The 24,035-nt window shown below is 38.0% G+C and overlaps 1 protein-coding gene across 1 annotated transcript in view; it reads left to right on the forward strand.

The window, feature by feature from the left end:
* The window catches only part of FRMPD4 (FERM and PDZ domain containing 4), a 295,852-nt gene extending 280,873 nt beyond the window's left edge, over positions 1-14,979 (forward strand). Inside the window, exons 10-17 of the mRNA XM_009089651.4 lie at positions 662-798; positions 2,040-2,166; positions 4,487-4,576; positions 5,177-5,359; positions 8,587-8,725; positions 9,314-10,375; positions 10,701-11,969; positions 13,084-14,979. Coding sequence (XP_009087899.3) covers positions 662-798; positions 2,040-2,166; positions 4,487-4,576; positions 5,177-5,359; positions 8,587-8,725; positions 9,314-10,375; positions 10,701-11,969; positions 13,084-14,435 — 4,359 coding nt within the window. The 3' untranslated portion in view covers positions 14,436-14,979. The remainder of the gene's footprint in view (positions 1-661; positions 799-2,039; positions 2,167-4,486; positions 4,577-5,176; positions 5,360-8,586; positions 8,726-9,313; positions 10,376-10,700; positions 11,970-13,083) is intronic.
* Positions 14,980-24,035: the final 9,056 nt, after the last annotated feature.

The following is a 24,035-nucleotide window of genomic DNA, read 5'->3' on the forward strand; positions in this document are numbered from 1 at the left end:
TAGAAAAGCATGGTTGCAGTGAATTCTGGCTTTTATTACTGCTGCATAAAGCCAATGAATGCACTTGGGGAATGTGCAAATCTCTATCATCTGCAAAGTCCTCTTTCTTCATAAGTCTCTCCAAGTAGTAATGCTTTGATATCTTTCCAAAATATATTTGGCTTTAGAGAAGAGTGAAGCTGAATTAATTGTTAATACTTATTTATGGTACTGTAATATCAGACAGAAATGATGTCTGAAAAGGCACTTCCAGTAAAGGGGATGGGACAACTGATGTACAAGCAAGGTGGTTCTCTTGACTATCTCACCAAGAGGAATCCTGCTGTCCTGAATCCAGATATACTGAAACCCTCCAAGCATTCTTTGTGATGGAGGATTAGTCTTTTCTCCAGGAAGGCTGAAGAGAGCTTAGGTGAAAATAATCATGCCTTTTGCTCTTTGGCAGAAGTACTGGCATTCTTTATTAGTGCCTATATCATGAATATCTGACACCTCTGAAAGCAAAAACAGAGTCCTCCTTCTGAGTCAGGAGTTACTTTTCATGAAGTGTTAAGTAAAAAAAAAAAAAAAGGGGGGGGGGCAAAATAAAAGAAAAGAACAGTAATTTATTTTGAGTGCAAGATTTTTTAACATGATGCTCCCTCTACTGGTTCTTTGGCAGAGCTGTAATGATGTGGTCCAGGAAAGATTTGGACCAGAACTGAAATACGACATTGCCCTGCGGCTGGCTGCATTACAAATGTATATTGCAACTGTGACCACCAAGCAAACTCAGAAAATCTCCCTCAAGTACATAGAGTAAGTTGAGAATGCTGTATATTCTTTAAAAGTGAGACATTAGGAGTAACTTGTAGATTATTTAAGGTTGTTTCTTTAGTATGTTTGTATTCATGCACCAGTTTAGATTTAATCTTTGTCACTGAAATTAATTCAGGTGTGTTAAGAGTGGTACATTTTGTCCTTTGGGTCTGTTTATCTTTTGATCATCTGTTTGGGCATGTGAAATAAACTATAAATGTAAATATGATTAGCTCATTTGTTTTCACTGATTTAAGATCTAAATTTATATGATCTGAATCCTACGGTTTCAGAAAAATTATTATAGTAAGATTCAGATTATTGGTTGGTTCAGAGGACAGTAGGTCACAGATTAGGGTTTGTAATATTTCTTAAATGCAGATGTACTCCAGTAGGCACCTGTCCTATGTTAGACCCTCTATATATATAAAACTACATATACATATACACATACATACAACTAAAATGAAAAATAAACCTTGGAAAGTGCAGATGTGTGTATATCAGTTTAGATTGAAAAAAAAAACCCACAACAAAATAAAAGCCCCAAAAAACCCCAAGCCCTAAAACTTTTGTTACTGTTGCTTAATTTGCTTGCAGAATGGAAATAATAACTGTTACATACTCAATTTTGAAGAGTTTATCCATCATATTAAAGGCAATGTTATATTCTATGCTATTAATGAATCTGCAAAAATAGTGGCAAGTGAAGAGTCAGTCTTCTGTCAAAAGGGATGCTTCAAGCAGAAAAATAATTTGGTAAATGGAGGCAAACTGGTTGCATTTGAGGAGGAACCAGCCCTCCCCCCACAATCCCCAAACATAAAGGTGACAAGAAAATGGCTCTGTTTCCATGTTCTAAAAAAAACCAATAAAATAAAATTAAATCTGACATTGCATTGTTAAATTACCTGCTATTTTAATTCTGTAATCATACTTGTCAATGTAATTAAGTGGTGTCTAACATAGACTTTAGATATCAAACTTAAATATTCTTTTCTGAATGGCATGAATGAAGAGATGGAAGGGGTAAAACAGAGATTATTTATAATTTTAAAATACCTTTCTTGTCAGAAATAAAATGTTTAAGTTTGAGAAATAACCATGTTATTGCAAAACTCTGGACTTGATCAACTCTCCTTCTGTTTTCAGGTAATCATTCACTGGGCATCATAGTCACCAGTCTTTAGATAAATAATCATCACAGGAATGTGAAATTAAATATATGCCTTTTATTGCAGAAAAGAATGGGGATTAGAGACTTTTCTTCCATCTGCTGTGCTGCAAAGCATGAAAGAAAAGAACATAAAGAAAGCACTTTCCCACCTTGTCAAAGCAAATCAAAACCTAGTTCCTCCAGGCAAAAAGGTATTACATTTGCATCTTAATGGAAAATATGTTTTAAAGAACAAAAGTATGGCATGCATGAGACACATTTAAAGCTGATCTTTTGGAGAAACACCTAGTCACTTTATTTTCAGATTTAATTTTGGGTGCTGGTGCAACATAGCCAAAGACTATTAAAAATAATTGATTATGTCCCAGCTAAACTATCTTCTTGAGAATGACAGAGAACTGGTAATTAATTCCTCATATATGATAACCATATATATTTTTTTTTATTAACTTAGTGCTTTCTATGAATGGCAGATTTGCTAGGAAAGTTTTTGTTCTCTCTCTGATGCTCTCATCTGACATAAATGCTGTTTTTCAGATTGTTTTCTGTTACACTGTAGAGAAAGACTTTTCGCTGGCCAAGATCTAACTGGATAGATGATGGTCCTTGCAGTAAATGACCCTCCTTGCTGTTGCAAAATACTTTTCTTAGCACTAAGCTTTCACTTCAGCTGGAAAAAACACAGATAAGACAATGTCTCTGAGAAATGCCTTTGTTACATGCATGCAGCTGAGACTGCTTTTAGACACCATAATGTGGTTTCTCAGTGCAGGTCATCTTCTTATGTGTAGTCAATGGAGAGAAATAGGCACTTCCAGGGAGCGATTCATCCCATCCCACATTCGGGACCAGAAATAGGTCAGATTGCTTGTGCCCTAGAAATGCTTATGTCTCTTCATGGACTATAAAAAGAACCTGAGAGTGACTAGGTGAGACATAAAGTGAGCTGAATCCTGCTTCATGACACTTTGTTTATGAACTAAAAAACCTCAAAACAGCTGGTGCCTGAGCTAAGGCTTATTGTCATCAGCAGAAATCCTGCTTGGAGGTTTCAGAACACATCGTGACTGTGAATAGAGCTCTACGTGTCTAACCTCAGGAAGAAAGGCTGAAGCAGTGCATGTCTCCTACACTTCTGAAACTAAAGCTAAATTATGCCAATTGCTTATTATTTATCTTGGTAGTATGAATTTGGATTTATTTTGGAAGCCATCACTGCTGCAGGTCTTACCAGTGTGATATATGCCTTACAGTGGCATACCAGTATCAGTTCTTGGTTAGAAGAGGTATTGGAACAGTCCCTTCCTGCAGCAAGCAGACTTTGTTGGGTTTGCTTCATTCTTTTTGATCTGAGCTTTGGAAATGCGTGTTTGCCAACCTGCTTTCTCAGCAGGTAGGTCTGAGAGAGAAAGCATCTGAGCTCTTCATCCCCTCCCGTCTCACTTGTAGGTACCACCACAGGAGCTAACTGAGGTCTTCTCTTCATTCACATGAAGGGAAGCTCATCATTCTCAGGATTCTCTTGGTTTTTTATAACCCTTGTGTATTTCTGCACCAAGTGAACACCTGGTGCAGCAAAGGGCAAAGCATTACCACTAGCTGCTCTGCTTTGGATCCATTTTCTCCTTGTTGTCCAGGAAAAATTTAGGATAGGGGTCCTTAAAATGCTGTTCAAGATTAAATAAGATTTTGAATTAGAAATCCAGTGACTGGAATGAAACTAGAAAATTATATGAGACTTTTATATTATCTTCTAAATGTCCAGATGCAAGGATTTACACAAGGGAAGTGTAAGGTTTGGATTCAGACTGCTGAAATGAACTGTTTCTTCTTTCCCTTCTGTCTCATAAAATATTTCCAAGTTTTCTTTTTTAAGTAGGTAGTTTAAGCTCAGAGGGAAAAAAGAGGAGATAAATTCTGACATCTATTATATAACATGATCATATGTATTCATGTGCTGTATTTAGCTTTCTGATTTATTACCTAGTAAATACAGTGGAAAAGTGTTATTTTAGAAAGTAGGCAATGCAGTAACAAGGTGGAATAATATGCCCAACACCACAAGTACCTAGCAAAATGTAAAATACATAGTTGACAAATGCAAATTCTCTGTTCTCTTTCTCTGTATAGGTACATAAACGTTTAAGAACTGATGGAGTTTTTGAATGGAAAGCTGCTGTCTTAGCCTTGAAATCCCTCAGTGAACAGATGTTTAATCTGAGTACTTTAACATTTTCCCTTCATTAAAGCAGTTAGGATGTTCTTGAAGTGCTCTGATCGGCCCATTCCCAAGTCCTCAATGCATTTTAACTAAACAAGCAAGATATTAATTTTAAGAATGAAACTGTTTCCCCTCCTCTGAAGCTCAAGCATCTCAAGATTTAGTTTCAGGCTCCAAAGAGTTGTTATTGCAGACCATTCTCTTTATATTACACAAATACATTTTCTTTCAGAATTTTATAATGTGATGATTTTCACAACTACCTCTTACCCCTGTTTCTCCCTTCTCAGCTCTCTGCTCTGCAAGCCAAGGTGCATTATCTAAAGTTCCTCAGTGATCTACGATTATATGGAGGGCGTGTCTTCAAGGCAACACTAGTGGTAACATTTCTCTTAAAATAGTCTCGTCTCTTAATTTTTTTATCTAATGCCTTTTTTTTTTTTTTCAAGAGCAGGATCATATAATTTTCTTTAGAAGTTTAGGTTCTATTCATATGCTTAAAAATAATTTTTAATTTAAACAAACCAAATTTAAATTTTTTGCTTCTTTTAATCTTGAAAATAACATATATTTCATAATAAAATTTGTATTGGGACTTTGGAGATAGATAGTACTTTCTTAGAAAATAACACCATCCAATTATCTATTGAATGCTAAAATTGTTAGTCTGGAAAATTCTTAATGACCAAGTTTTTCTTTTAACAGAAGCAGAGTCCATCCATCGTCTGTCCATCTAACTATCCACCTAAAATCTAGAGTGCAATCAACATACAGCAAGAAATTCCTTTACTTTTTTTAAAATTATGAATCAAGTATGCTCTTGTGTATTGTATCTATCTAGTAAAAACATAATAATCTTTAATGTAGAAATGCCATGCAAATGTAACTCAGTGTAACTGAAAGAAGGGAGTGGTGATGTCTGTCACAAAAAAACCTATCATGTTTTTTACTTGTGTTTTCTTTCTTTTTTTCTGCTAAAGCAGGGAGAAAAGCGTTCAGAAGTGACTCTATTAGTAGGGCCACGGTACGGAATCAGCCATGTGATAAACACCAAAACAAATCTTGTGGCTCTCCTGGCAGACTTCAGCCACGTGAACAGAATTGAGATGTTTACAGAAGATGAAAGCAGTGTTAGAGTTGAGCTGCATGTCTTAGATGTAAAAGTAAGTTTGTTACTGATTTGTGTTGATATATCATCTTTTAATGATGCTTTTCTCTTTGAGTATTAGATTAAGCTATGCTGTTCTGAGCATTTTCGTGCCAACAGTACTCTGAGACTACATTTTCAGCTCTTTTCTTGGTCACAGTACATTTATACTACAGGTTGGACCTACAGTATACTAGGCTGGTGTTTTCCAGCAGCTGCATGCTACTTTGATTTTCTCTCAGCTGACCCCCAGCAACTTGCTTTGTCATTGTTTTCATGGATTTTCATGGTAAGAAGAGGTGATGATGAAACTGACCTTCTTTTGAAGCTCCATCTAGTGTAATATGCAGTATCATTACCAGTAAAGAATCACCAGCTGCATTGGACCAGTGTCCCCTGTAATCCACTGTTATATCCACAAAGTTTACTGCAAGTAATTGGGAACATAACAGTTCCCAATTAATAAAACTGTAAGAACAAATGTGTTTTTTTCCTTAACCTTTATAATTCCAGTTTGGTATTCACAGATGCTCATCATCTTCCTATAGTCAGTTAATTTAATTTCATTTAAGTATCACTGAGCACTCTGCATCTGTGTGGCATCTAGTGGCAAAATGAGTGGAGTTTTGTATGTTATACTGTCCTGGTTGTTTTTAGTGTGGTTTCTATTTGGCTTTGATATGAAAGGCTTCATAGACTTTCTAGGGTATTAATCTGAATAACAGAGATTGAAGGTAGAGTTGTCATAGTATTTGAAACTTTAATATTTTATTAAAATAAATATACCCTGACAGTTCTTTTTGCTTACCAAGCTATACACAAAAAGCACACATGAGGAATATTTTACTAGGCTTTTTCTTTGAAATCTTTAGGTGTATTGACCTGGAAGTGTTTCTCTGTATTAAGGGTAATGAAAAAAATTTGTTGTGAAGTAATTTAGATGCTCTTTGACAGCAATTTAAGACCAATTTATAGGTTGGTGAACACAGCATCTCTTTTACCATACTTAGCAATGGATCTCAGGCTGCTTTGCCTGCATTACTGTGCTAAACTCACAGCCCTCTTGTAAGAAAGCTATTATCACCTTTTTACAGATGGGAAAGTAATATAGAAATTAAATCCTTCCCATCTGTCCATATGTAATATGCAGCACAGTATGCCATAGTGTTATGTATTACCATGGTATTATGTTGTTATATATTATAATACAGTTACTGTCTCATTGCTAATTGTGCAAATCCCCATCTCCTTGCACTTACACATGTGATCTTAAACCCAGAGAGACTGACTAAAAAATAAAAATCGAGGAGGCTCTGAGTGGAATTTGACAAAAAGCTGCCTCTCTGTGGGGCACAAGTAGGGGTTGTGACCATGTCCTGTAAAGGAGATGCAGGCACACACTGGTAGGTATTCTCAATGATGTTAATCCTTTCACTTACCCTCAAGTAGCAGATTCATGTATCCATCTTCTGAATGTACCAATATATATGATATTATTTTCTTTACTAACACTTCAGATTTTTATTTTATTTTTGTTTCTTTGAATATGTTCTCAAGCATGCTTCACTTGGCAGAAACAGGCAATAAAAGTTTGCTGTCACAGGATTTTTCAGCAGATTAGCAGTACTTCACAGAATTGTTTTCAGCAATCTGAGAGTTCTGCAGAGTTCATCAATTTCTCCCAATCACTGCAGAAAATTTGAGATGAATGTAGCATTTCAAATGTCAGTTTTTAGTAGTTGCTCAAAAGAAGAGATTAATTAATCCACTGTAGGTTTAATAATTTATAGTAACTATAATAGCTATAGTTGAAAACCTCGAAAGAAGCATGTATTGAATAGAAGCTCATGCTGTAGCAAAAATAGTTTAAAGAAAAAAACCTTCATATATTTTTCCAAGTTGCTGAAAACAGTTTATACAACATCCAGGGTACTTAGAACATTGTGGCCTATGGTGCTGTAGCACAGGCTTTTAAGAGCTCATCAGACCTATTGTGGGTTTGGTAGTAAGCTGTGATCAGTTATGTTTTGGCCACAGCTTCCATCAGAATCAGTTGTCTTTTTACTAGTAAGGGATTGATTTTTACCAGTAAGGGGTTGGAGAGCCATCCTTGTTGCATATGACATTCCTCCTGGAATGAATGATATAGGTCCTTGCATCTGTCTTGTGACAGTGGGCTCTGCATGCTAAATTATGATAAATTGTCACAAATGTCCACATACTATGAGTCACTACAAACTGTGAGTGATAAGATGGGTTGTCTCTGGTCTAATTTCTATCTATGCATCATGGTAAGGCCTTCATTTTTATTTCCTGTCTAGGAGTTGTAGAGGCTAGCCACCTTAATAAATTACATTTGAGGAGAACAGCTTTTATTATTAAAAGCTATAGAGATGAAAAAAATTTTTAGGCAGGAAAATGTTTACATAAAGAAAAGTGAAAGAAAATTAAAATTGAATTAAAAAAAAAATTAAAGAAAAATTGATTAAAGTAAGTTTTACATGGATGTCTTGGGTTTGATGCTTGCTATCCTGGCAGCCACAGTTTTTCAAAGCTCTGAGGTCTCACTTTTTGTTAGGACTGTCTTTCTTTTTAGTGTTTTGTGTCTGTTTTCTTTGCTGGTGATCTTTCTCCGATCTCTTTGTCTCTGCTTATCTGCTTATTTTTTCACCACTTGTCATTTCAGTAACACCAGGCCACAAACATTGAAATCTTTTAACCTGTCCCTGTCTTACAGTGCAATGATAACTTTAACCTGACTGCTATATTTTACAAACCTCAGCTTTCCATGACTGTTTGCTTCCCCTGTCATGCTTCTCTGGATATACTTAGAGCATAAAATTTTCAGGGAAGCAGCAGCTTCCCATACAACTACAAGACTCTAGTACCTAATGTACCAGGTTCTTCACCTCTGACATATTCAGAGTAAGATTAAATAATGCTTTTGCCGAGTAAGATATCTGTGCAAGAAAAAGATGGAGCAAGAGTCTTAAAATAGTTAGCTTCATTCAGAAAGAGAGCAGTCAGTTGTTAAGATGTCTAGCTGGACTTCTACCTTACTACAGCTCCAATCTTGACTAAACTTTTTATACTGTTTGATATTGGTAGTGAGGAAAATAAATTCTCACATGTATTTTCAATATGGTGTTTGTGATGTAACTACTTTTGCTCCAATGTAATAGTGTTGTCAACAGGCAAACAAACTGAGGAGGAACAGCCTTAACTTGATTGTATTCTTCTTAGCCTATTACTCTTCTGATGGAGTCATCAGATGCAATGAATCTTGCTTGCCTAACAGCTGGATACTACAGACTGCTGGTTGACTCAAGGCGTTCAATATTTAACATGGCCAACAAGAAAAATGCAGGGAGCCGAGAAACAGGTATTTATCTCACAGTATGTTAGCCATGGTCCAGTGTATAAAGCAGAAGTCAACTTAAGCCAGAGCACCTCCAGATAAATAGAAAGCTGTGTCAAATGACATCTCATTGCTGGCTCAGACCTAGCACCACAGTATTCAATTCAGCTTTATAGTGTTCTAATACCCAGCTTATGATAGCATTTCCATGGTAAAATTAACCATGTGTCGAATTTCCTTCATACTCCGGTAGACAGATGCCCGCTTCCTGTGAGTGTTATTATTTTATATGCATATATCTTTTGTCAGAATACATATGGTTTTATAGAAACCAGCTGCTTTTGTGTTATTATGCCTGGAACAGCATTTGTACCTAGTTAAGGTTTAGATTTGTTTTAGAGTACAGAAGGACCAGTTAAACTTTAGGTCATTAAGTCAACAGGTATTTAACTTAGAACAGAGGTGAATTTGAAAACACCTTCCTGAAGTATTTGATGGCTCAGCTATCCTATTTAGAGTGTTTAATACTTAGCATCAACAAATTATTGTTTACAAATTACTTGACTTTGTTCTTTGATTTCACAATGTTGATTTTATTTCACCCTGCTATAGGACCTGAAAATAGAGGGAAGCATAATATCCTTGCATCGGAGTGGAATTGTATACCAAAAACTACCACTTTCCTGGCTGAAGGAGATCAGGAGGCTCAAATGTCCTTTGCTGATCCAAAGCAGAAGACTATAGATGTTTCCGAAAGTCTGTTATGTCAAAAAGAACACAGACATCTGTACATAGAAAATACTTATAATTCAGGTGGATTTGATCAGCATCTGGCCAAGCAAAGTGACCCTGCTGAAACAGAAGAAAGCAGAAATTTTAACCAGCCTTCACTGCTGTCACTCTCAGGTTTGGAACCTAACAAGAAAGCACAGGATTCTCCCAGGGGAGCAAAAGTTTCCTTTATATTTGGAGATCCCAACTTGGATGGTATCAGTCCCCAGACTCTTGGCTATGAAAGGCTTTTGGATGAAAGTCCAGAAGTATTAGAAAAACAAAGAGCCATTTATCTTAGTAATGCCAATGATATTAAAGGCCTGGAATTGTCACCAGATGCTGAAAGCATTCAGTTTGCTACAAACTCTGTTTATGCAACTATAAGTGATGGTAAAATATTTGGAGCTGCAGAAGGGATAGAAGAGCCTTTGCTGCATGATATCTGTTATGCAGAAAACACAGATGATGCCGAAGATGAAGATGAAGTAAGCTGTGAAGAAGATATTATGGTAGGAGAAATCAATAGGCCTGCTCTTCTCAGCCTTTCTGGTTCTAGTGATGACATTATTGATTTGACTTCACTTCCACCTCCGGAAGGTGATGACAATGAAGATGATTTCCTTTTGCATACCTTAAACATGGCCATTGCTGCTCCTCCACCTGGTTTCAGGGACAGTTCTGATGAGGAAGACTCTCAGAATCAAGCGACACAGCCTAGAGACAACAAGGAGCAAGACAGTAATCTAGGCAATGATGACATTCCAGTGTCGCTTATCGATGCTGTCCCTACTAATACAGAGGGGAAGTGTGAGAAGGGGCTAGATGATGCTGTAGTCTCTACTCTTCAAGCACTAGAAGCTTTGGCTGCTTCAGAGGAACAGCAGACGAATGACAATTCAGGTTCTTTCACCATAGTTACATTTATTCATTGAGAATCATTCCATCTCATCCATTTAGCTATGGAAGTACTCCATTTCATGAGGGTTGGTTTGGTTTTTTTTTTAGTTTTCCTTTTATTTTTTTGCCATCATTTTGCATACATCGTATTTCATATTTAATGGAGCCACCACTGTTATTAAACTACCTGTCTCGGGAACTGTGCAATAAAGTCAGAGTATTCTTACAAAGAATATTTTTGTCTCTAATACACCCCCTTTTGCTTGTCGCTTATCCAGGTGCCTCAGCTGCTTTCATTTAATTGACTCTTATTTTTTGTGGCTTGCAGGTGTAGCTATCCTGCGAGCATATAGCCCTGAGTCATCTTCAGATTCTGGCAATGAAACAAATTCCTCTGAAATGACTGAAAGCTCTGAACTAGCCACAGCACAGAAACAGTCGGAAAACACTGCACGTATGTTTTTGACCACAAGTGAAGGCTACCAACCGCTTGTGGAAGAGCAGACTGAATTTCCCATTGCTAAGAATCAGGCTGGAGGGCCAGGTATGAAGCCCTCACAGCCTTTGGCTGGTGGTCAGGCTGCAGAGCTACAGTCAAAAGTTGTGCCTTCAAAGCAGATCCTTCATTCCGATAACATGGAAATGGAGCCAGAGACCATGGAAACAAAATCTGTCACTGATTATTTTAGCAAATTGCACATGGGATCCTTGGTATATTCTTGCACTAGTAAACGGAAAAATAAGATGACAGATAGCGAAGTAAAAGCATCCTCTGATGGCAATGCTACTGTGAAAAAGCAACAGGGAAATAAAAAAGCAGAGTCTGATGAAGATCTAAAAGCTAAATTTGGAACTCTTTCAGCAAGAGACAGCCAGCGCTTAAGCACTTTTAATGTGGAGAGAACTGCCTTTCGCCAAAGATGGTATGCTGCCGATGATGGGGCAGCAGATAAGCCAAGCCCAGAAACAGTTAATGGGAAGACTTTTCCAAGAGTTCCTGTCCTTGGTAAAACAGAAACTGACTGTAAGGATGAAGTGGATCCTGAGGATCAGGATGACACCTCAGGGCTTAGCCAAGGTGAAAACTTCCTGTCAGATATAAATCCCGTGTCTTCAGCCAAAGACCTAAACGATGCAGAAGATACTGATTTATCTGCAGATGACCATCCTTCAAAGCTTCCAGAAGCTGAGCAGAGCGTGGCTAGACTTTGTGAGTATCACTTGGCTAAGCGCATGTCATCTCTGCAAAGTGAAGGCCATTTCTCGCTGCAGAGCTCTCAGTGCTCTTCAGTGGATGCAGGATGCAGCACAGGCAGTAGCACGTGTGCTACCCCCGTTGAATCCCCTCTTTGTACCTCTGATGGTAAACACATCATCTCCGATCCATCAATGAAGGGCATTGCCTACGTTCCAGCAGATGAAAGAGCTGCCATTCTTCCAAACCATGGAACGACATACAAGGACCTGCACCAGCAGCCTGAAGCTGTGTGTCACAGAATGACGGTGCCTGTTGTGCATTCAGCAATCAATGCTGAACCACTTTTCGGCACTTTGAGGGAAGGATGTCATCGGATCCCCAAGATAAAAGAAACTACAGGTACAGCAGTAATAGAGTGTTTCTTCTGTTTATTCTTAAAGCTACAAGTTCATGTTGAGGTCTAGGTAAGACATTTCTATTATCTTTATCTGGAACTCCATCATCAAGCTGTAACAGATTAAACCTTCAGTTTATCTGTTCATTTTATTTGTTGAGATAGTCTGATGATCTGCATACAAAGATCAACTTTTTAAAAAACCTCTCATTGTAGTTAAAATATTTGGAGGGACACTGATGGAGAGGCCTCTCTTCTACTCTTTGGAAGCCTCTCCAAAATCCAGTCAGCTGAGTCCCAGATGCTTGTTAGATTGTAAAATTACTTCAGAAGTTATATTAATATAAGAGAGAAAAACCTTTGATTCATTTCTTAGGTATCTTATATGCTATTTTAGCAGGTTGTCAAAAGCATGCCAATATGAATATAAATCTCTAGATGTTAAGAACAGGAAAATGTCACTACCTTATTAAGCATGAATTTACTTCACAATCTGACAGTAGGTGTTTCTTTAAAGTTATAAAAAATGCAGTTTTCAGAGACAGCATTGAAATTCTTTCAGTTGAATTTTAAATGTTCCAATCTTCTTGGACTGCAACCCACATGTAGCACTAGTGTGTGAATGCATGAAAATCCAAAAGTGGAACAGACTAAGATTTAATAATCTTTCTCTGCCAAAAACTACCACAAAACCAGATCAAAATTACTATGAGCACATCTTTCCACACTCTTTCAGGTGTAGTTAAAGAAGGTATTTTAATCTGAAATTATTCATCTAATTACTTAATAGAAAACATGCAATCCATATATTAGGGAAATTTAGGATGTTTTGTACATATTTTGCTATTCCTTTTCTTGAGTAAGCCTGCAGTAGTGAAATGAACAATTACTTATTCATAATTTACATTTTGTTGACCAGTTGTAAAAGGCATTTTAGTGAAATACAAAAGACTACTCGTAATGAATTTTTGATGGAATATTTTGAGGAATGGGGACCACTGGGAAGTACCAGGAAACCATTTGTACTGACTGTAAAATGATATTTAAAAGTTCAGCCTATGAATATTATCAGGGTGATGCTTAATTATTCTGTTTGCTCTTCTACTACCCCTAGTGTAGCTTTCACAGAGCCTGAAAAGGGAAGACAAGGAGGCATGCCTACAGCTTTTCCTAGACAGCCTCTAGCTGACTCCATCATGCTATCATCCATGCTATCCGAATCAAAGGTGCCAAGTCAAAATGAAGACTCTTGTGACATTCCCAAAGTAAATCAGGCTTGTGGGGCAACAGTTAGTTTATGGCCATATGACATGATAGGAGGAAGCCTCAGGATGCCGCAGAACAAGAAAGTGCTGAGACGCAGCAGCAGCAGCAGCAGCATTGGAAGATCTGCAGGCACTGAGATGCTGTTTGAGAAGAAGGCAGCCACGGCCAGCTTGAAATGCCTGGACACCACCCAAAAGGATGAATCCAAATCAGAGAGAAGGGTGGAATTTTCCCTGGGCAAAAAGCTGTCAAAAAGTTACTCTCAGAGTTGTGTGTACATCAGCACTGACAAGAAGGACAGTAAGAGGTGTTCAGGCACAGGCACCAGTCAGAAGGACTCCAAGCAGTGTCGAACACTGCCCTTGCGAAAGCTGGCCAGCAGCACCTGGAGGTGTCGGGGCCCCTTTAGCTATTGCTTCCTCAGCAGAGGAAATGATGACAATGAGGAGGAAGATGACCGAGACAGCCGTCAGGTCTCACATCTCTTTAAACCACAGACCCCGTGTGAGCTCGCAGAACCAGTTGCTCCGTCATCCGGTGACAATGAGCAGAAAGTCTTGGAGTCTCCGAAAGCTGCTGAGCCCCCACATGATGCAGTCAATGAGCATGAGAAGAGCAGTGCTGACACCCAAGGTGGCCAAATTGATGTGAATCTCAACGATGTAGCCTTCGATGCACGAATCACACGAATAAACGTGATGAAAGAGAAGACATATGCAATGCCTGATGGATTTATTGCAGCACAAAAGGATGCCAATGAGCTACTCTCACTGGTCCGAGCAAGTATGGGCAAGAGAGAAGATTTACATCCAGAAACATATGACCTTAAACTTTCTAAGTACAAACAACTGTTATCTTTGGAATCGAGACAGTTGGGAAGTGCCTGCAGGAAAATGGCCATGGCTGATAAAAGCCCTGAGGAAATGCTTTTAGCTATGACTTCCAGCTTTCAAGTACTCTGTTGCTTAACAGAAGCCTGCATGCGTTTAGTTAAAGTCATGAACTCTGAAACACAGCAGCAGGAAATTATAGCTAAGATAGACGAGGTTGTAATAAACTACATTTGTCTTCTGAGGGCTGCAGAAGCAGTGTCAGGCAAGACCTCCGGTGATCCTAGCATTAAACTCTTGGCTCGACATCCGAATACCATGGCCGCTATTGTAAGCACACTAACACGTTCTCTTAAAATGCTTTTAAACAAATAAAATACAAAAGTCACTTCATAATCTACCTTTGCAAAGCCATACATTAAAAAATTTTATTTACTGTATGTGTATGAACTAATGTAACAAACTCAGCTTTCTCTGTATATTTTGTTATTTTATATAAAATAGGTAGGAGATTAAAAAAGTTAAAATACTGAACATTGACAAAAGTAATGACTAGGTCTGTCCTTCAGTTTATACGAAAACAACAGCCAAAAAACCCTTTCCCCAAGATCAGAAAAACAAACAGAAAAAAGTCCCATATAGGAGCAAACTGATGTTTGGCTATTTTTCATATAGTCAAATTTATGGTTGTATGAAGTGAACTTCTAAAGCCTGTTATGTCAATGAAATTGTTTTTTGTTTCATCCAAGTTTTCACTTGGAGAATGCTCCGTGTTTAGAATGATTAATTAAATCATAATGTATATAACACAATATTTAATGTTTTAAAATTATAATTTTTAAGCATTGAAAATAGCAAAAAGACATTTAAAATCCAAGAGACTATTATAACTTACTAGAGAATATATATAATAAATGACTCTTTTGTTCATATGGACTGAATTACCTGATTCTTCTTTTCTAGGAAATTCTGTATTTAAAAAAAATGTATTGAATATATGACTATACCAATTTCAGAGGGGATCTGATGTTTTGAACTTATAGTGTTGGCCTTTTAGACAGTGAAGGTAACTGTGGAGGACTGAGGACACAGAAACCAGAGTGGTGGTGATGTTCTCTCTGAAATGAAAGATTGATGCCATAATGGTCAGACCAGAACGTTTGAGGCAGGTCTACATAACCTTTTTCCTGGTAAATGACAGAGAGGACCATCAGAAAATTCCTATGCTGTTTACTGTTTCATCATATATTTATGGTGCACCTGAACAACACGGACTGCATCTATTTTGTTAAATATTTTATACTTCATATTTTATGATTCTGAATGTTTAACTGTAAATAAGTTAGAAATAAAATGAAATTTTCAGAATACAATAAATATCTCTGAAATATTTCCAGCTAGAGACAGTTCTTCTCTTGAGTGACGACAAAGGCAATTTGTGAGTAATCACTTCCATCTGAACTTTTCTGGAAAGCATTTTGTAGCCTTGTGTTTGAGAGGCAGCCAAAGCAACAGCTCTCAGTTCTGGCTGGCAAATCGGCTTTCACAAGAGCATCTGGTGACCTCCTCAGTGACCAAGGAGCAGCAGCCTCCACTCTCCAAACTGCTGTAGGTAACTTTCAGCTGTTTCTCATAACACCATGTGCAAAGGCTATTACTGCTCTTGTTTTGGAAACTTAGCCTTTCAGTTGAAGCATGTGTGAAGCTTTCTGTGCTGAACTAGAATGACTAAACCAACAAAAACTTTCTTGCGCTTCACTTCATAAAACAAAAACATGCCTTTCCCTCTGGCTGCAGAGAAGCATCTTCAGAAACCCAGTACCAGAAGCTTCATCAATTGTCTGTAGTAGAAAAATCTGATTTCTGAGACCAATTCACTTAGTGCAAGGACCCGCTTCGGAGGGCAGATCAGAGGTAGGCTGCAGGCTGACTTACACTGCTGGTGGGTGACAACAGCTTGTCCTGTGTGGCACTCACACTTGGTGCTCTCGTTTTGGCAGTCCAGAGACTGGGGCTGTGAGTGCTGCTCTTGTGCTGCAAATTCTATGGGATTTGAGCATTTCATACTGAGGAAAAAAAACCAAGCTGAACTGTTGTGTTGGTATCTCTTCCTTGATGGTTTTCTGAGTTTATAAAAATGTCAACAGTGATTTAGAAATACTAAGTTTCAAAAATAAATATAGATTGTCACAACTAAGCATTGACATAGATAGGAATGTGTCACTTTAAGCATTTTTAGTCCAGTTCTTTTCATTCCACTTTTTTTCAATTAATCTAACTTTATTTCAAAGGTAAGTACATTTTTGTTCTTACTGTTCAAGAATTTTCTGATTGTAAACATGTTCATTTGGCTCCCTAAAGTTAAGGTTAACTATGGTCTCTGGTCTCTCTCTCTTTCCTTTTTTTTTTCTTTTTTTTTGGTTGATTGGTTGGTTTTTCCTGTTTGGTTGGTTTTGGTTTTGTTTTGGGTTTTTTTTTTTGTGTTTAACAAGTGGTGGGGTGGCAGGGAGGGGTGTATCTTCTGCTTTTTAATGCATTTTCATAGAATCACAGTATAATTTGGGTTGTAAATATAAATGGTTCTCTGTAGTTCACCTAGTTCAACCCCTGCTCTGGTCTAATTTGATCAGGTTGCTCAGGGCTTTCTAAAGGGTTTATTGGACACCCCCCAAGGATAGATGTCCCACAGTTCCTCTGTGCACCAGTTCCAAAATTTTACAGTATTTATGGCTAATAAATGCAAAAAATTCTTTAGGTCTAATCAGAATTTCCATGTTCCAACAATATCCATTGCCTTTGATCATATCACTGTTCATCCTTTAGAAGAGTCAGGCTCTGTCCTCTCTCTATCATCTCATCAGACAGCTGAAATAGTCTCCCCTAAGTCTTCTCTCCTCCAGACTGAGTAAAAGCACTTTCTTCAGTCTTTCCTCATATATCATGTGCTGCAGCCCCTGACTAGCATGGTCACCCTTGACTGGGCTCCATGGTGTGATTTCATAAACCACCACCATGCTCTTGTGTCAGTTTTGATAAACAGGATCATCTAGCCAAGCTCTCTGAGGCATCTCTTAGAAGGCAGTTTCTTCTTCCCCCAGGACTTTAGATATCCCCATGTGGTACCATATGAATGTCTTTTTCATAATGTTTCCATACAGATTTATATGCAGGCTTTTAAATGCTGCCCTATGAGAGCCTTGTACAATGGCACAGCTGCTGGAAAGGATTTGTCTGTAGTCTCCCAGAATCACATGTATTCACAGGCATATTAGGTTAGTGTCTCACAATCATCCTTTGTCAGAAAGTATTCTCACTTTTCTACTGGGCTTTTGGGCTTATTGCAACCTTTCAATAATTAAAGAAGCCTTATAAGAAGGATGAGGACAAGCCTTTTAGCAGGGTCTGTTGCAGTACAAAAAGAGATAATGGGTTGGAACTAGAGATACAAGAAAGAAATTTTTTTTTATTATGAGAGTGGTGAGGCATGGAACAGATTGCCCAGTGTGGTGGTAGGTGTCCCATTTCTGGAAACATTCAAGGTCAGGCTGGATGGGGCTCTGAGCAACCTCATCTAGTTGAAGATGTCCCTGCCATCGCAGGGGGTTGGACAGGATGACCTTGAAAGGGTCTGTCCAACCCAAACTGTTCTGTAATTCTAAGACTGTATGATTCCGCTTGTCCTGTCCAGCTGAGAGTATTGAATGAAAATAGACATAACTTTTATTAATTCTGGGGCATATCAATTGCACATCAATTGCTGCTGAATTACAGCCCATTTCTATTAATCTTGAGCTTTAAGGTAACCTTGTCTTCCTGTGTGGCATTTTAATTGATTCCTGCATTAATTGCACATTTTAACTTCATGAGGGAATGCCATCAGTATGTGCCTACTTGCACTAAGGCAGTAAAAAAAATGCTAAATGATATCATGTAGTCTGTATACAATATATTGCAATACTTTTATAAACTTTTATACATACACTATATGTTTAGTGATTTTTAACTTGGCAAAATGACAGACATCTTCATGTTTGAGTCCTTGAGTTCAGGCTGTTTTAAAAATAATTGGGCAAAATTTACTATTTTGCCATTAAGAAACAAAACTGCATACCTACACATTTTTTCCTTCTATTTCATTAATACTCCTTCAATTCTTGCTAACTGGAAGATCCAGAATGCTTCCTGATGTCCTCACTGCTCACCAGACATGCCACACATAATCACACTGGCACATTATTCAAAGCTGAGAAATGCATTCCTGAGTAACTTTGTTTAAACACAATTTATATCAAAGAGAGACCTGCTTACTGCACTGAAATCCAGTTAAATTTAGTAGTATTTTATCAGGGATTAATTTGTCTCACTAGGATGAGGCCAGAGCCAGAGTTTCTTTGAACTAAGCACGAAACTGTTACAAATTGAAAACTTGGTTCATGTCACAAATAGTTTAGTGATGAACATGTGGCACTAACACTAACCAGTATTTTTAATTTACCACTCAAAACTCAGTAGTAGCTGTTCTGCACAAAAAGAAGGTGATCACAGTCTTCCACTGTACTATCTGTAGAACATTCCTAATATGTTTTCAGGCCTAGATTTGGCCAAAGCTATAGAGAGGCTGAGGCACAAATCATTAAAGTCTAAACTAAAATAAATAAAATAAGTTAAAATAAAACAAATTAAATTCTAAATACATTTTCCTATAAGTGTTCACAAGGTAAAATCTGAAATTTTCTGTCAGTAATGATGGAATTTGGAAGATGCTGATGGGTGGAAATTCATGAGACTCAATCAAAACTCTTCCTTTAGAGCCTGTAAAGCTATGGATTCAGGGGAGAGCAAATTCTGGCCCATGAGATCTGGGAGCAAATCTTTGATTTCATAAGGGTGGGAGGGAAGGAAAACTAGCCTAACACTCTGTTGTAGTACAGCAAATGCAAGTGTTTCAGTATTGATTTTGAGGTGCATTTCTTTTTCAAAGAGAGACTGTGGCACATTTTTATGCAATAGGAAATACTTACTTTTAAAGCTCATTTTGTCATTCTGAAAAAAAAAAGTAATTATTTACTCTGAGCCTGCAAAGCTGAGAGAGAAAAAGGAATGTATTATGTCTCCTGATCCACTAGGAAAATACTCTAAATTCTTTTTTTTTAAGTGGTTATCCTGCTGCACTGGGTTTATGTGGACCTTATTGCTCAGGTTTCGGGGGTGTTAACTCCTTATGATACCTGCACTTGAAACAGTCTTTTATTCTCAAAACGTTTGAGAAGGTGTTACCTTGAACTATTTCAGTTTTTCTCAACAGCCAACTAAGTTACTGTCATTTGTTCTTCAACCATGCCTTCTTCCAGGATTACCTTTTTGATCCGAGAGTTGAATTTTATCTTGCCACCTGTTTAAGAGGTGCCTCTACTGCCTCAAAATAAGGCACCTATGTGATCCTTTCACATACTTTTAAAAGTGGAATGAGAGGACATCTGTGTTTATCTAGTAGCCTAAGAAGCTTCTTCTCATCTGTGAGGCCAAAACTGCAAAACATAAAAATATATTGGGAATATTGGCCAAGCTGAAATGCTCATCACCTTCTCACATGGAATGGCTTTCATTTTGACACAGCCAGAAATGGTTGTCCTAAGATTTATCCTCCAGGTGATGCTTCCCCCTTTCCATAATGCTAAAATGAAGCAGAATTTTTCACTCCAAGTGGCAGGGATTACAGCATAGACAAAGTCCCTACATCAAAATTGCTATTCCTTGAAGTGGGAGAACTTTCTCTTGTAGTGGCAGCAACAAGTTTCCACTGGGGGATGATGCCTACATTTTTCCACCTTTCTAGGAAGTGGCGTTAGATGTGTTCCCTCCAGTTTGACTGTCCATTTGGGCAACAGGATTAAGCAGGGCTGGAAAAAGGACTGGAAGCTTCACATCCATACCGTGGGGTTCTGAACTGCAGGAATGGTTTTGTCATATCTAAAGTTCACTCAAATGAAGACTTGACCCCAAAACTACCCATTTTTAAACTTGATAACCTGGAAAGGGTGTGTGTAGGTTTCCTTTGTCTCTTCCAGTATTTAATTAGCCCTTGGCAGAATGTCATAGAGAACTGTATTCATTTATTAGTACTTTATCCACTAGGTCCTTCTCAAAAAAATGTCTGTCTGAGCTCTACCAGTGGATCTATCACAAACAGATTGATGTATCAGTTTGTGTCCCACAGTGCTAATTTTCCTCTATCTTGAACACTCATTCAGGTGTCTTGCAACACTTTCATGAGAGTGGTTGAACTATCAGGCTGCCTGTTAGACAGTCCCCTGATGATGTAGATAAAAGGTATCCTCCCGACCCTGTGTCCCCAGTTTCAGTTTCCCCAGTTGAGGGTAAGGTGGGATGAAGGATGCAGAATTTTAATATCAAGATTTTCTCCCTTTCTCAAAGAGACTTCTGCTACTACCCATCTACCTGTTAGGTATGTGGGCTACCTGTGGAATGTGGGCTATTTGACTCATCTGAGTCTAGAAATGCTTTTCTCCATGCTGCAGATGGAGAAAGACTCACTCTTTCAGAACTCCTATTTCTCTTGTGGCTTATAAATAATGGAATGGAATGGAATGGAAATTATTAACTAGATTAGATTTTTGGGTAGATGTTTTTGTTGGCCTTCCCATCAGTCCAGTCTGTTCCAAGTTACCTGCTTAAACTGAAGCAATCTGGTCTTTTGTTGCATGTTTCTTACCCTTAATGAAGTCTGCTATCCATCTATCACAGCCTTGAGCTGTGCTTATCAAGATCTTTCCGTCTGCCAGGCAAGTCACTTGCAGGAATTTTAATTTGGTGTCTCATGTTCTCATGGATTCTCCTTCTCCAAAAAAAAAGGTAGCATTCTTTATTGTTATCTACTCTGTTAGGAAATCAGAGAAATCCATACCCTTGTGATTCCTTTTCTGACCTTACTCTTCAAAGATAGGCCAGCTCTTAAGATGCAGCCATCATTTTTGCTGAAGGTAGTGTCTTTAACATCACTTATTTGTTTATGCTTTCCTTCACCTTCCCTTGGGCTTCTAAGAAACATGCTTTATCTTGTACCTTTAATAGCAAAAGAGCTCCCTTTATATTTGTATTCCAGGCTATCTCAGAATATACAGACTGTGAATATCTCTGACAGGTCCAGCAGTTATCTAGATGGATGGTAGGTGCCTCAGTATTTGCTATAAAACTTAGGAATCGATATTTCCAACTGAGTGTACAGCTTCTGTGAGACTGCTGAGTTACTGACCCGCAGTATATCCACCACTCTTTCCCCAGGCACTGTGCCATCTCTGGTGAGCTGCCTCGAGGGCTGCCACAGCACTTGGTAAAGTCAAGAACCTCTGGCAGATAATTTGTGTCAGTTAATTTTATGAAAGTCTTATAGTGTGAGCAAATGTGGATATTAATTTGGAAGTTGAAAAGGAAAGAAGTTCTATTAACTCTACAAGCTCTATTAGCAGGGCTTCCTTCAATGTTTTAGACCATGTCTGTGTGGCTGATCATTTAAACAATTTATGGCATGATATGAGGAGTTTTATGCTGTCATGTCAAAGGTGGACAACAGTGTGAATACATCATCCCTGGTTACTACAAAGAAAAAATCTCTACTGTCTGGAGGGATAAGGGGTAGGTGTACCCTCAGAATAGCTTTATTTATAGTCTGTGCATCCCAAAGAAGACTCACTACTGGTAAGTTATGTTTCTTTCTTGAAGACCAATCTCTTTTCTCTATTCTACCCATGGATTATGAGAAAGGATAATGGGGCAGCAGTCTGTATCAACAAAGATGAAATTATGCTTATAAAAATAAAACAGATTAGTGTTGTTTCATACCATAAACAGAGGATCAAAAGAAGATAGTTGCCTCATGTAGTTGCCTCAGATGTGCCAATAACTACTAACAACAAGCACTACCCTCCCGTTTTTATTGTAATTTGATAATGGGCAACACTGAGATGTTGCACAGTGGTAACTCTTTTTACAATGTTTTTTGAGTTGCTCTTCTGAGAGAAATGTTTTTTAAATCCTTTTTGGCAGTGCATTGCAAGATTCTCCCATGTTGCTCATGCCTTTCAAATGACAGCATGGGATGACAGTAAATGTCATCAATGCTTTATCCTTGTAAGTCTTCTTTTTCATGTGGTAAACTGTAAGATTGTATACAGGACAGGTTTGAAAATGGTGTGTCTAAGTATTATTGGTAACAACCTGAAGGCTTTAGCCTGTGTTCTAGGGTTTGGTTTCAGCAGAAGTGCTGAGTTCCTCAATACAAATAAGTCTTTCAGTACCCATCGAAGGAGGTGATCTTAGCCCTTTATGGGGAATCCCATTTTCATAATGGCCAGGACTGGTTTTTTTCCTGAAAGAGATGCTGAAGGATCCAGTTTTACTTTAAACCTTTATTGCCAATGAAATGGCCACAGATGCAGCTGAGGATCTAGTTTGTCCCTGGACTGGCAATGCCGACACCGTGGATGCCTGAAGAATTTCCCAATCTGTCATTTTGCTGAAATGGAGCATCCTGTCATCCTCACAACAATTTCTGATATGAAATCTTTGTAAATGGCTCAAAGAACTGGTAACCTTGAGAAAACAGAGCCCAAAGATAAAACTTCTCCAAGTGCATAAACCCAAGCTTACTTCTCCAGCTTATCTTCAACTGCTTTCTGCAGTGAGAGGAGAAAACTGCTTGTTCTCCCTCGCTTAGTTCTAGTCCAAAGTCTGCATGTTTTGGTGGAAAGTTTTAATGTTTTCCAGCCCCACTGAATACATTTTTTAGGGCTTCTGCTACAGGTCACTTCTATGAGCAAATAATGGGCACAAAGGCAGCGCAGCTAATTGTACAGCTGAGCTTCTCCTGCCTAAAACAGCCAGATGTACCTTATAGCTAGTCAAGTTTCAGCAAGTGAAATGCCTCTGAAACATTACTACCTATGCAGGACACTGCTTGGATTAGATACTTCAATACAAGTTATTTATCATACTGAAATTTGGCTTTTTGTAACTGTGATCTCAGTTTTCTTTCATACACTTCAGATACTGAGATTTTGCACTTGAAAACCACATCTTAAGAAGCAATGCCTTAAGTATGTTTCTCATTAAGGATGCTTTTATGTTCTCATTAGGTGTTTTACTTTTAAAAGCAGTTCCTTCTAAAAAGTAAAATGTTTACTGCAGCATCTTCTCCTAAGTGAATGAAACAGAACATTAAAAAGAATCTTCTTTAAGTGGAGAACTATGGAAGAACTACAAGAGCAAGGCAGCAGTACATTCCTTGAGGAGTCAGGAGGGGTAAGTATTCACCAGAACAAGTGAGGACATGCCTTTCAACTGCTTCATTGGTACACTGATAGGGCTTCAGGTAAAATATTGTGTACAGGAAAAAAAAAAAAGCAGACCACCTTTGCCTTGGAGATGCTTCTAGGGGGCTTCCTGCCAGCATGTCCTCCATAAAAAGACAAAGTTGCATCCGGCAGAAAGGTTCAGGGACCTGCACCAAAACTTGAAGGATATTGTGAAGAGCCTTGGACAACTCTTGTGTCTCTGTGGAGGCAGCCTGTTCAGGTCACATGGCTCTGCTTATGGCATGAAGGTAAGATTCAATTTAAATTCTTTTTTCACATTTATAAAGTCAATTTCAAAGCTCCTGTTCTTTTTTTCTGCCTGAATTTCTCTTGACAGTCTTAATGACTTAAAAAAATAGGTTTCAATGTTTTTCTCTCTTCTCTTGCTGTATAAAAGACCATATAAATGAGTAAATTACCCACTATATTATGAAAAAAACCCCTGATTCTAGACAAAGGCTTGTCTTGCATGTAAAAAAATTATCAGTACAGCCAGTATATATTTGAGGTCTCCTATAACATTTGCAGTATTGTTGTAATTGCAGTACTGTCAGTAAAAATTTTTAAAAGAAACTTAATTTTGTGTAACTGAGTTCCCCACTGG

Source organism: Serinus canaria, chromosome 1, assembly GCF_022539315.1.
Source record: "Serinus canaria isolate serCan28SL12 chromosome 1, serCan2020, whole genome shotgun sequence".
NCBI classification, from domain to species: Eukaryota; Metazoa; Chordata; class Aves; order Passeriformes; family Fringillidae; genus Serinus; species Serinus canaria.